Source organism: Cryptotermes secundus, unplaced genomic scaffold, assembly GCF_002891405.2.
Source record: "Cryptotermes secundus unplaced genomic scaffold, Csec_1.0 scaffold43, whole genome shotgun sequence".
Classification (NCBI taxonomy): Eukaryota; Metazoa; Arthropoda; class Insecta; order Blattodea; family Kalotermitidae; genus Cryptotermes; species Cryptotermes secundus.
In genome coordinates, this window is record NW_019723298.1 from 762,127 (window position 1) to 777,100 (window position 14,974).

At 34.6% G+C, this 14,974-nt stretch overlaps 1 protein-coding gene across 1 annotated transcript; it reads left to right on the forward strand.

The window, feature by feature from the left end:
- The first annotated feature begins 12,216 nt into the window (after positions 1-12,216).
- Positions 12,217-14,968, forward strand: LOC111861650. The gene is made up of 2 exons (XM_023846391.2): positions 12,217-14,346; positions 14,381-14,968. Exons 1-2 carry the CDS (start codon positions 13,238-13,240, stop codon positions 14,472-14,474), a joined length of 1,203 nt encoding a protein of 400 aa, XP_023702159.1. The 5' UTR covers positions 12,217-13,237; the 3' UTR covers positions 14,475-14,968.
- Positions 14,969-14,974: the final 6 nt, after the last annotated feature.

The window sequence follows — 14,974 nt, forward strand, 5'->3', positions numbered from 1 at the left end:
TTCAGTTTCCTGCAACAAATACACTTGACCCTCGTTCCACCATAGCCTCAAGCTCGAGGGCTAAGATCATTACAGTGTATGCTTTGTTTGCCGATTTTCGCTGATAAAGAATGATTTGGGGAAACCAAATGAAGGTGGAAGATAGCACAAAAATTAGTCTTAAAGAATCTCTGTCAGTGAGTGGTGAAATTGTTTTAACTTTCTCAGTACATGGTCAAATGTCGTGCAGCTCTTTCGAATACTCGTACATAGATGGACCTCGATTTGTACAGAACTATTACAAATTATTTTGGAGAAATCAATGTATTTTCGAAAAGGTTAGAGATACAAATATTTAAACAAGTTAGAAACAGCAAAAACTCTCTTAAGATCTGGTTGGTAACATGTATTGCAACATATCGGCCACGAATGACGTTCCGATCGCTGTCAAAGGAAGACGAAGTTTCACGTGCAGAAGGCACAACTTTTCTTATGATTTCACAAGAATAGATCTGCGATCGGATCCATTCAGTTCCCCCTACATTCCCGAACTTTATGTGAAAGGCTAAGTATACCAACCTCCGATGTTATCGTCCCTTAGAAAGCTTCGAGAATGAATTTCGTAGGCCATGCCCAAAGTCTGTGTGTCACAGTTGCTTTGCAGAGTAACCAGTGGAGCATACATTAAACATCTCTAGATAAACGTGATGATTTTACATGCTGTTTAAATTTGTTTCATGTCTGTATCTGTACCCGTTTCGAAAGTACATTAATTTCTCCTCACAAAAATTATTTATAATATCCCTGCATAAGGGCAGCGATTTTTATTGACAAATACGATATCTATTAAAGGATCGCCTATTATCACTCTGACAGTAACTAAATTAGTTATGTATAGTAATTTCTAATCAATAAACCAACTCCCTGATCACAGACATTTTAGAGAAAAAACACTCTCTCACATATTAAAGAACTCCTTGCCTATTACGGAAATTAAAATTTCATTATCGTGTTTATTAGAGTTTGCCACTAATTCATTACTGTTCCCAAGAGCCCACCGTTAGTCTTCATGTTGAACCAAATTCATTCAATCCACACCATTTCTAGTTCTTAATGATCCATTTTAATATTTATCTATCATCCACGCGTAGTTCTCAAAGCGGTTCAGGTCTCCTGATCAAAATTCTATATGAACTTTTCATTTGTCCCATACATGCCACATGCCCGTCCATCTCATTCTCCTTTATTTGATCATAATAAAAACTCCATGGCTTTAGTCTGCAAGCGAACTATACCGACCGAGCTACTGCCGCTTGTTGGCGAAGTTAGTGCCAACTTTAGCGGATAGAGGGTGTCGAGTGGTCAATGCAACGAATCCCCAAGGCCGTTAATTTCGGTTCTCTAGACCCGAGCCTCTATTTACTTGAGATAGCTCCTCAATTATTCTCACGAGGCTGAGTGGACCGCGTTCCAGACCCACTACTTCTCAGAAAATCTTGTAGCGCCGGGAATCGAACCCGGACCTCTAGCTCTGTAGTCAGTAACTCCGACCACTAGACCACAGAGGCGGACATTTGATCATTGATCACAATATGTGGAGAAAATTTCAAATTATGAAGTTCCTGTATGTGCAACTTTTTCCAACTTCCTGTTGCTCCCGTCTTCGTAGGTCAAAATATTCTCCTCAACGCCCTGTTGTCAAACACCCTGAATTTTCCCTTAAAATGTCAGAGATGAAGTTTTGACACCCAATAAACACAGACGAAACTACTGTTTTGCTTATTTTGTCCTTTAAGTTTTTAGACGTGTCCTAATTGGGATATATGGCGTTCTACTATATAATTAATTAGGAGATATCTTACAAATGTATCTTAAATATGAACCACGTGACAAGCACGGCTGTGGAACTTGTGAATTTCGTGGGAGCAAGAGGTTTATATTCTTGCTGCACGATTTGGATGAGCTTACTGAAGTACCGTACTACAATATTTGATGGTTGAGCGCAGGTAAATTTTCTGAGGAGAGACTGTGACTCACAAGAAGAATAAGCATGAAAAATGGAGATAAAATACGAGTATATGCAGAATTGAAAGGCAAGAATAAATAATTGACCTGATATTTTAATAGATGTTTCAAAACACCCAAACAACTGAAATCTGATTTGTCATGGGAAATGCCTCTTATATACAAGATTAAAGCTTTCAAAACAAAGTTATTTTTGTTGTAAAAAAAGCAAGAAAAATAATTTTCCTCGTTTTCATACCCTACGGAGAACACACATAAACTCTATTTCAGCCAATAAATATAACAAAATTCTAAGCAAGCTGCGTGAATAATTCCATAGACGATTAGAAAGTTTTATTAAGCAGAAAAACTCAGCTCTTGACTTATCATTTGTCTTTTGTCGTTGAAGTGGCTCCAGATAAATTACAACTGGAACTGATACACTCGCCGAAAGATAAAGGAATAAAGAAAAATGAGAATTCTATAAATTTAGCAGATTCTTCTGGACTGTTCCCTGTACCTAATTACGTAATTAAACTCTGTGCCATGTAGGCATATAGTGAATGGAATTAGGTATAGCTCGACCATTCGTAATCTCGGCACTAGAAAGAAGTGAGTGATCAGCTTCACGCCCCTGGTCCTTTACCCCCGGGGATAAGGCTCTAGTTTCCCATTGGAACCCAAGGGCTCTATATTGGGACAACTATTATTTATTATTTACATAAATTATTTCCCATTTTCCTTACAGAAATTAGCTCAACCGGTATTATTTGCGGATTACACAAGTATTATTATATCTAATTCGAGTCCTGAAGAATTTAGAAGTAATATTATTTCCGTTATATCCTCATTCCATCAAATCTCCATAGGCATTACCACCAGTAAAGGTACAATAGGACGTATGGAGGATTTAAGACCACAGAAACTGTTTTCAAGACTAATTATACTGTCATATTATTATCTCTGTATTATTATTATTATCATCATCATTTATTATAATTTGGCATACTATTTCTGTATTATTATATTCTTATTACTATTTAGTATTAGTATTAATATTAATCTTTGACTTGTCCCATATCATGTATAATGATTCATGGATGAAATAAAATTGAATTGAATTGAGTTATTAATGAAACAATGACGTGGTTTAATAGGAACTTCTCTAAATTGTGATAAAACACATTTCTTACAATTTTTTTAAACCACATAGCGAAATAGAAATCAAATTACATCAAACAACTCATTAATTACTAACATCAATTGCACTAAATTTTTGGGAATAAATATTGATAGCACCCTGTCTTGGAAGAATCATATTACTGTGTTATCATCAAAATTAAATAAGGCCTGTTTTGCAGTAAGGGCAATAAAGCCCTTTATGTCCTTAGATTCAATAAAGATGATTTACTTCTCTTATGTACATTCGATACTGAAGTATAGCATTATCTTTTGGAGTAATGCCCCCCTTAGTATGAGTATCTTAAAATTCAAAAAGAATCCTAAGCATTATGTCTGGATCGGGCAAATTTGATTCATGTCGGGATTTGTTCAAAAAATTACAAATATTGCCACTCCAGTCTCAATATATTTTTTCCTTGCTTCTTTTCGTTATTAAAAATAAAAATTACTTTACATCTAACATGGATGTTCATGATATTAATACCCGCTATAATTATAATTTTACTTGCCCTCTACAAATATATCAATAATACAATCTGGAAGCAGGATTTATAATCACTTACATTTGAATATTAAATTGTTATCTAAAGACGTTAAGCAATGCAAATCTTTATTGATAAGCTATCTCACTGAACGTGTATTTCATAGCACTGATGAATTTTACAAAACAAGTTCCCAATAAATACCTGTACATTATTTAGTTAATAGTTGTAATTTACTTTTATTACCAAATTTGTATTAATTCTATGTAAAATTGTTTCAGATGGCTACTGTAAGATTTATGATATGTATATTAGATTTACTGTTATACTTATTGTTTTATATTTATGACAGTTTCTGTATCCTATAGGTCTTTGACTTTATGGATTAATTTATTCATTCATCAGTAATCTGTCAGACGACAGGTCCACAGTCTCTTCCAAAACAGTTCCTCCACCTAATGCGATCTAGAGCTTTCTCCTTCAAATGAGAATATCCTCTTCTGTCCCCAAGGTCATCCAGCATCTTCTTATGTCTTCTTCCTCGTCTTCTTGTCACTTCTATTCGCCCCTCTATCTTTCCTTCAATAACTTGTTTTAGAAGGCAGTTAGTGCGTAAGATATGACCAATCCAATTAGCCTTCCGTTTTCTTATTTCGTGTAGGATATTCCTCTGCTCAATGATTCTAAGTAACACTTCTTCATTTCCCACATAATCAGTCCAACTGATCTTCTCCATCCTTCCCCAACACCACATTTCGAAGCTTTCCAGGTGTTTCTGATCTACTGCCCTAAGTGTCCAAGTTTCAGCCCCATACAAAGCCATGCTCCAAATCTAGCATTTCACTAGTTTCTTTCTCAAATTTAAGTCCAATTTGCTGGTAAAAAGGTTCTTCTTCTTGCTAAATGCAGCTTTTGCCATGACAATACTAGATTTAATTTCACAAGTATCATCTGTTAATAAGCTACCCAAATATTTAAAACATTTCACATTCTCCATTTGTTTTTGGTTTATCTTTATTGTGATTGGGGTTGGTTGTCTCGAAATTTTCATTACTTTTGTTTTTTCACATTCATTTCCATGCCATAGCACCTTGCTATTTCGATTAGTCTGCCAATCATACACTGTAGTACAGTTTCTTCCATAGCCATTAACATAAGGTCATCTGCATATTTCACAGTGTGAATAATTTGCTCTCCTAATTTGAAGTCTCCAAGCCCATCCAGAGCTTCCTTGGTAAGGCATTCGCTGTACAAATTGAATAAAATTGGTGATAAACAGCATCCTTGTGAACCTTTAAGTGCCGAAGTGCCCCGTTTGTGCCAGTCATGAGTAAGGTCGTCATGGCCAAAGTGACCCGTTTGTGCCAGTCAGGCATTTAACTCCGCTAGTGGAAGCGCGCTCCCACGCCACTAGTGGAAGCGCATGCACAGTCCTAACTATTTATTTTTAAATGTAGTAATTACCAGACAGACTTGAGTAAAACCCTAATAGAGGAATTAAATTGATACCTAAATGAACAACAGCAAATAAAAAATACGTATGAGTTATGCCAAAACTTATCCACGATTTTATTTTATTTTATTTTATTGCAGATTCTGCAGATAGGTATGTTAAAAATATATTCTAAAATTCGATGTACATACCTTTTTTGTTGTTACCTGCTTGATGTATATACTATAGGCTGAAATTATACTACAGTATTCGATTTCACTACGAACGCACAGAAAACAGATCGCACTCTGTATCTTAGCCACGATGCAGTTGTCTGCTCATTCAAATAGAAGGGGCAATAAACTTTTGCAGCTCTAACGGGAGATCTTAGCACTGAAGAAGGGACCCCTCTAGCTTTCTCTTGAATAGCCATGCTTTCATTCTTTTGTCCTTCAGTCAAAAGATTCGAAAATCCGAAGAGTGTAAGCAGGGCTAGCAGAAGACCAAATGATTTTATTGCTTCCATCTGTTTTATGACACCAGGGACTGCTAAAATTCGTCAAGTTACAAACAAAAATGAATTTATAATGCAGAACAACTCTGTGAAGAACTGGGAAACCATTTTTGCAGTAGGAATCAAAATTAAAAAAAAAAAAAAATTGAAAATAGAGTATAACATTTTGTATTAAAAATTTCAAATCTTCCGTTATAATATGCGACACTCTGTTCTTTGCTGATATAAACAAAGTTAATACCATCCATTTATCATAAAAATTGAGCAAGATACAACATTTTTAAACACAACGCTAAAAATTGATTAAGCGCCTAATAGGAACGGACATTTAAACGCGCACCAGCAGCGGGCATTTAATAAACTCCGGCCAGCTCAAGCTTACCACTATTTCGAAGTCCGGCGTTTAAAGGTGAAACTCCTCTTCCAATCTTCACACTTCTTGTCTCCCCTCCGTCCGGTCGCACTCTTAACTTTCTGAGCCATGTACAATTTACTAATCAATCTTCTTTCCCGCCATCGATACCTGTTTCCTTTAGGATCTGCATCCAATTTACACGGTCAAATGCCTTCTGCCAGTCTATAAAGCAAGCACACAGTTCTTCATCTATCTCCAAAGTTCGTTCTGCCATAATTCTCATCATCCTAAATGCATCCCTGGTTCCTTTTCCTCTTCTAAATCCAAACTGATCCTCTCCAAGTATATTCTCTACTTTCCTTTCAATTCTTCTTTTAAGTATATTTGCTATTATCTTGGCTGTATGTGCAAAAAGGCTTATTGTGCGATGGTCGCTGCATTTTGTAGTTTTTGTCTTTTTTCTGTAAGGCAATCATTGTCACTTCTGTGAAGTCCTTGGGCCACTCCCCAGTTTCTTAAGTCGGATAAAAAAATGGGCGCTTTTTAATGATATGTAATGATTTGAATATTAACCTATTACAGAAAATTCTCATCAAAAAGCTTTATTAAGTTTGTTGTTGTCGAACAATTTGTTAAATACGGTTACATGTCCAACGAGAGTTACAGCAAACTCAAGCTCTCAATTTAATGTAATGATTAGAAACAAGTTATTTTATCATACCAAAACTAAGGTAGTAGAACTTGGATATTCAGACAATTTTGCCCAAGTTATAAACATAGTCCCTGCCCCAGTTCATTCAGGGAAAACTGTAAAGAGAGTCTTCTCCATAAGAAATATAGAAATGTAAGATTTGAGGCTTTCACGGCGGTGACTATGAAGAAAGCAGTCTTCTNGAAGATGGAGGCGATACATTCCTCCGAAACGTCGTTTAACACCACATATACACGGTGCCAAATCCCAGAAGACTGCTTTCTTCAAATATAGAAATGTTTAAGTCACTTAAAAAATGAAATATGGGAGCATACAGTTCATTTTAACCAAGTATCACAAGTATTTTTTAAATAGTTTTCCCTTAAAAATCATCTAAAAATAAAGGTATCAAATCAGGATGGTTAATGAAAGGGATAGAAGTATCGGGACAGAGGCTGTGATTGTTACGTTTGTTAAAGAAAAAGATGTCTATGTCCAGTAAAACATTGAATTATCTAAAGAAATTTCAAATTACTTATAAGAAAGTGATCATCTGAATCATGAAAAAGAGAAAATGACAGAATTATTTCAAGGTCACTAAACCATACCAAGGCAATATGGCAAATAATAAAAAATGAATTAGGGAATTATCAAAAAACAAATCAAAACTTTTATTTAAAAATAGGCTCCATGTTAGTTTCAGATCCACAGGATATAGCTCATCAATTTAATGTTTTTTTTGTAGAAAATTTGGACAAGATGTTAAATCAAAATAAGGGTTGTAAATTTGGTCATGACACCGTTAATAATAACATATTAATATCTAATTCCATGTTCTTTGCTCCATTTACTGAAAAAGAGGTTTTAAATGTAACCAAGAAACTAAAAGTAAAATTTTCAACTGGCTGGGATAAAATACCATAAAGGTTAGTAAAAGAAAGTATTCAGTATGTCAAGAAAACACTAACCTTTATAGTTAACATTTCATTATGTTCTGGAACCTTGAGCCATGCAGTGGCTCCGGTATGACGTCATGGGCTTCCAGCCCCTTGATCGAGGTTCTTAAACTTATCCCCCACCCCATCCCCATGCGGGACTGGGTCACGTGGTATTGCCCTCTCCCCTCCTTTCTATCCCAGGGAGCCTTACTTGGAAGTTAATTCGAGTTCGGAGTTCAGTTCTGGTTATGGATCCATAGGGCCTTGCTCGCGGCGCCGAGCCAGCCGGAGCGACTGTCAAATTCCTGTTCGGCTGGGAGTCCAAATTTGGTTTCGGCAAGTACTGGGCTGGTTCACGGCCGACGAGATCGCCCGCGGTCGCCCGTCGTTGGGTTTGTAGGACGGCGGCGACTCGTACCAGTTTGGTTAAATCTGTTTTTATAATTTATATTGTGTATTTAGTTTAGACTCAGCCTGTGGCCCGGCTATAATGTAGTAGTTATGTTTTCAAGCAACCAAGGCAAATTGTTGCGCCAGTAATATGGGCCATTCTGCCCGAGTTAGATGCCGCTGTGTGCGAGCATGTAAATGTGCAGTTAGTTCAGTTGTTCTGTTTAATTTCTGTTGTGTATATTAAATTCTGTTATTTGTTAATATATTGATTGCCATCATTTGTAACTACATTTACTTCGCTGCTAGCTTGGATCCCTTACTCTAACTTAGGGAGCGTGCGAGCACAGCACAAGAGCCGTATGACGGAGCAACGTTTCCCCCTCCGATTGAGGAAAGGTAGACGGAGCCGAAAGGTGCCAGAGAGAGACGGTACAAGTGGTACATATAGTCCCAGAGCGGACAGACGGCACAAGTGGTAGCAGAGGAAGCGGCTCAAGTGGTAGCAGAGCGAAACGCGGCTCAACCTTTCCAAATTTGATGAAGATTGCAAAAGTTCGGCCTATTCACAAAATAGGTGGGAAACAAGAAATCTCCAATCATAGACAAATTTCAATTTTGCCAGTTTTTTAAAGCAGTCATGAAATATTAATATATAAAAGAGTACTGACTTTAAACACAGCATGATATCCAAGATTCAAAATGTCTTCAGAGAGAAGAAATCTACCAATACAGCAACACAAACCTTCATAGAGGATATCCAGAAAGCGTTAGTTAATAAGCTGTTAGTTATGGGCATATTTTTAGATTTAACTAAGGCCTTTGATGTAATAAATCATAAAATACTGCTTCCAAAATTGGAGCTCTATGAACTTAGAGGGAAAATACACTCATCGATGAAGTCATATCTTACTGGTAGAACTCAATTCGTGGAAGTACAGCATTTAGTTGAAAAGACCACAAATATAAAGCTGTTTGCTTCATTGTGTAAAAAAATAAAATATGGCATACCTCAGGGTTCTGCCTTGGGACCATTTGGTTCTTGTTTATAAACGATTTGCCCCAAGCTGTTCAAGAAGCTAAGGTGGTGTTATTCGACAATGACACAAATACATTACTCATTGAAAAAACTCCCATCATTAAAAGAAAAAAAAGCAAAAGTAATGAAACAATTAGAAAACTGGTTCATAACAAATAATCTTATAATAAATACTGAAAAGACTAAAGTAATACTATTTCAGGGAAAAGGATCTAGTTTAACTCATGGACCCAGTCTGTATCTGAAAAATAAAGAAATAACTTACAAATCAAATTTAAAATTTGTAGGTATTTATATGACGTAACTTAAGATCAGCCACTCATATACAATATCTTTGCCATAAATTAAACAAAGCTCTTTATTTGATTAAATCCATATGAGACCCAGTAAGTTTACCAGTACTAAGAACTGTTTATTTTACTAAATCTGAATCTATACTGAAATCTGGTATTATTCTTTGTGGGGGGGGGAGAAAATAACAGTAATACAATCTTTAAATTACAGAAAAAAAGGTCTAAGGCTCATTAAAGGAGTGAAAAACAGGGTGACCTGTAGAAGTCTGTTTCGTGATATAGCACATATATGAGATCTTATGCTGTTTATCTGACATTCACAAATATAACACTAAAGGAAAAGAGGATTTGTGCGTACAAACATGCAGCACTGTTTGTTGCAGAATAAGTGTAATTAACATTGGAATTAAAATACGTAACAGCTTGCCCCCTGACTTAAAAAGAATAGAAAATTTTAAAGTTTTAAAAATAAATTGAAAAGTTATTTATTACAAAACTGTTTTTATTCTCTGCAGGTGTTTTTAATAACAATGATGGACAGTAGTTTGGTGGCTTGGGTTGGTTCTGGGTTCTGATGTGGTGTGGATGTATATAGATGGAATAAATTTATGTATTGCTTTATATTGGATTGTTGGGGGTAGTCATCCACAGTTGCTAGCTTCATCGGGGGGACGATTATCCTAAGGTGATCGGACTGTTCTTAATCTTGTGTATCATTTTGTACATTTTTAAGGGTTATTATATTTCAGCATCCTGTTGTATTGAGACATCCTATTTTACTAACGTATTCATCAATAATACAACTTTAAAAAGACGTTAATAATATGTTGTTCACAAAAAATATATTTTAATACTATACTGGTACACTACAATGGGGACACTGACATAGGGAAAACATGACCACAAACCGATAACAGCCACAAAATACCTGGATAAAAATGAAATTTGCCAACTAGCATGAAGTAAATAACGACATGCACGAGAGAAGCACGGGAAACAAATACAGTGCAGCGGTCTCACTTGAGGATAGAATTCACCTGATGATGGCCCAATGAGGCTGAAACATCTTGTGAAGATAAATTGCATAAAATCAAGACAATTTGAGGAGTGTGGACATTCACTTTTAATGTGTAAATTTATATGCTAACATAATAGCCTAGGGGCATATTATTGATTTTAACTGTCATAGAGTATACTGGGAGACCACAATGGGGACACTAACATAGCAAAACACGATGACCAACTGATAACAGCCGCAAAATAGCTGGATAAAAATGAAATTCAACAACTACCATGGAGTAAATAACAATGTGCATGAGAGAAGCACGGGTAACAAATACAGTGCAGTGGTCTCACTCGAAGATGGAATTACCCGATGATGGCCCAATGAGGCCGAAACATGTTGTGAAGATAAATTACCTAAAACCAAGACAACTTGAGGAGTGTAGACATTCACTTTAAATGTATAAATTTATATGCTAACATAATAGCCTACGGGCATATTATTGATTTTAACTTTCATAGTATTAAAATGCATTTTTAGTGAACAACATATTCATAATGTCTTTTTGAAGTTGTATTATTGATGGATACATTAGTAAAATAAGATAATTTTTAAGAGTTGTTGAGTTATAGTGTTTTAGATGGTTTAAACTGACTTCTCCAATTGTACTTGTGTAACTAATTTGGTTGTAAATAAATTATGAATTTTTCAGTCTTTACATTTTTAGACAGTACAGAGGAAGACAAGACATTCTAAACTGTAGGGTAGCAGTTCCCAGAAATTAATCTTCTTATTTCTTCATGACTGCCAGTTTTGATTTGTTAATACCATTACCAAATATTTGAACTTGGCCAACTTTTTAAGTACTTAGTAGCTACATTTTACATCATGGTTTTCCTCTCTACCTTTATAACACCTGATTAGGAAAGAATTATTAAACCTTCACTTTATGGGTCAGAAATAAATGATTATATGCAAAGATAGCTATTGTTATATTTCCATCCATCCACATTTCAAATCTCAAAGCACACATTATGTCAACAACAGACAACAGTTGTTACTGTTAACATTATGTGACCTAAATGGCTGGTCAAGCACTGCTGCAAAAATATATATATCTACTACACATGAATTCATTCATTTGTTTTTCCCATACAAATGTTTTAATTCTCAGAAACACTCAGAGGTAGTCAGCTTATTTTTGGATGAAATACATAGTTTTATTACTGACATATTCACAAAAAACATCACAGGATGTATGTGCATATTACCATTAGAGCCTTGTCACATTATGCTTGAATTTATTAATTAATGTAATTCTCATTTACTCCATCAGATGTCGGTAGAATGCAGTGGAATTTTTAAAAGCCTAAAAAAAGAGCAGAGCTATCAATCTTCATCTACAAGCAACCAGAAGTTTCTCAATTCAAGACCAATATCATGCAGCATTGGTGCGAGCTTATAAGATGGCTGCTTCAATAAATTACCATTGTTTAGTTGCATGAAATTCAGACTTTATACAAAAAATATGCTGAAAATAAATATGGTAATGAATAAATGATACATATTGGTGACCTACCTTTATGAGATTTAAAGAAAACCATTTCCTATATTTAAATCTGTCATGTTGGTTGTTCATTCTTCTCTTGGTCGTTGTTGTGTACAGTCCTGCCTTCTGAATAAGGATATCATCATCATCATCATTTATTATCATTCAACAATCCATACATACATGTATTACAACCATTTGGATAAGGAAATTGTCAGTTTTACATCTAACTCTCATGCATATCTTTACAGTATACACTGTACCACCCTAATATAGGGGGTTTGTTGTCTGAATAATATTATCTAGATCTAGTTACCATTAATTTCATTGTCTTTACACAAATACAACAGATTAATCAGCTATATATTACATTTAAACACTTGAAAAATCAAAAAACATAAATTCATCTACAGAATAAAAGGAATGCAAAATTGATTCTTTACCTAGCCACATACCGACACTTATCAACAGTGAAGTTTGTTTCGACAAGAAGGATGGCTTTAGGCAGTGTGAGAAAGATAAACTGAGTTACATACAATCTGTAGTGCGGGAATCTTCACAGAAGCTTCTAGTTAATAAAAAGGAATTCTCTAATTCTCGCAAACATAAAGTATTATTGGTAGGCGACAGCCACTTACGTGGTTATGCAGCTCATATGAAAGCTTTTTTGAATGATCAGTTTGAAGTGTCTGGGTATGTTAAGCCAGGAGCTTCATCAAAAATGGTGATGGAGTCGGCAAAAAGTGACATTGAAAAACTCACAATGGACGATTTTTTAATTTTGTGTTGTGGGTCGAATGATGTAAGATACCTTAAAAAGGTATTTTATAATGTGACTAGCTTTGTAAAAAGGGTTAATCAAACTAATGTAATCTTAATGTGCATCCCTTATAGGTATGATCTTAGGAATTCTCATATTAATAGTGAAATTCAAGCCTTTAATAGAAAGTTATGCAAGCTAGCTAAGATCTTTTCTCATGTCAATGTAATAGAGATGCATAACAATAGACAACTATTTACTGCACATGGATTGCATCTGAACAGCTTGGGTAAAGAGTTGCTTTCTAGTTATCTACTTCTTCATATTTATTCAGCGTTGAAAGAAGATATGGGCTCAGTAATAACTCTTGCTTGGCGAGATAGCAATTTTCAGGTTACCTCTTCTCCTGTTGCTAGTTATTCCACTCCCCTAACTATTTCAGATAATCAGAATCTAACAACTAATGAAACTATTTTGGACAGGTTAGCCAGTACTCCCCGTTTAGATAAAGAAAGTTTAACTAGTTGTACTGTAAATGGCAACATAAAAGTAGGTAATCCTAGCATATTGAAGACTAGAACTTCTAGTAGAATCAAAAAAGCCCCTGTGACAAAAAAAGATTTTTTATGGTAAAGTCAACCTCTAGATCACAGACAGGTAAATCCATTCCTTCGTTGAATAAAGATGTAAGTGCTAATCAATCAGCTGTGAGAAACACTGTCAAATTGAATAATGCTAAACCACCTTATGATACTGTTCATAAGAACCATATTCATCCTTCTAACAAATTATTACAGGATCATTATAATAAAAATAAACTAACAATTCTTCATCAAAATATACGAGGAATTATTAATAAAGTTGATGAATTCTTAAATTCATTATCTCTTAATGCACCTCAAATTATCTGCTTATCGGAACACCACTTGAAAACTGATGAAATAAGTGAAGTAAATTTTGATCACTATACTGTCGGTACTTCCTATTGTAGACAAACATACAGTCATGGAGGTGTGTGTGTTCTTGTTCATAAGAATATCCAATTTAATACTATTAACCCAGACCAATTTAACAAAGAGAAGGATCTTGAAATTTGTGCTTTGAAGTTAAACGTAGCTTCCAACAACTTCACTATTATTTGTATTTATAGATCTCCAACCGGCAACTTCTCATACTTTTTAAATCAGTTGGAATTAATTCTGAACAAAGTACACAAAACATCAAGTGAATTAATTTTATGTGGTGATCTCAATATAAACTATCTTAATGACAGTTCTAGGAAAGATCTCTTAGATTCTCTTTTAGCCTCTTTTAATCTCTTCAGTACGATTAACTTTCCTACCAGAATCTCTAATAACTCTTGCACCTTAATAGATAATATCTATATCAATACTCATCGTCATGAATATTCCGTGCACCCTGTTATTAATGGTCTATCAGACCATGATGCTCAGGCTATTACCTTAAATAATATCTCCATTCCTGTCCCTAAACATGTATCCACCTATACGAGAAACATTAACAACTACTCGATAAGTCAGTTTACATGTCTGTTAAGTTATGAAAATTGGGAAGATGTTTTTCTTGAAACCAATGTCAATGTAATTTTTAATAATTTTCTCAACACATTTCTAAGAATCTTCTATTCATGTTTTCCTGTAAAAAAATCCCAGTACTCTTATAAACAAAAACCATGGCTAACTACTGGTATTAGAATTTCATGTGCAAATAAAAGGAAACTTTATCTAACTTACAGAAATAATAATGATCCAAATTTCAAGGAATATTACAAGAAATATTGTCGAACCTTGGCTAGGGTCATTATGGCAGCAAAAAAATTTTATTATAATAAACTTCTATTAAAATCTAATAATAAGACCAAAACCACTTGGAACATACTTAAAACCATTACTCATAATAGAAGTACTAGTAATAATATATCCTCAATGACAATAAAGGATAAATTATCATGTAATCCATTAGCCATAGCAAATGCATTTAATACTTACTTTTCATCTGTAGCTGAAAATTTACTTACCAAAAATGTCTCTAGAAAAACCATTATTAATAATAAAGATTTCTTATCTTATTTACATCAGAATTTCATACAGTCGTTTTCAACGATGAAACTCAGAAACACTACCACTTATGAAATTGAAAAAATAATACACTCTTTGAAATCTAAGAATTCTCATGGGTATGATGAGATATCATCAAGAATTCTGAAAGTTAGTACTCCCTATGTTTTATCGCCCTTAACATACATATTTAATATGATCCTACAAACAGGTATATTTCCGGATAGATTAAAATTCTCAGAAGTTAAGCCGTTATATAAGAAAGGAGATAAAACTGAATTCTCT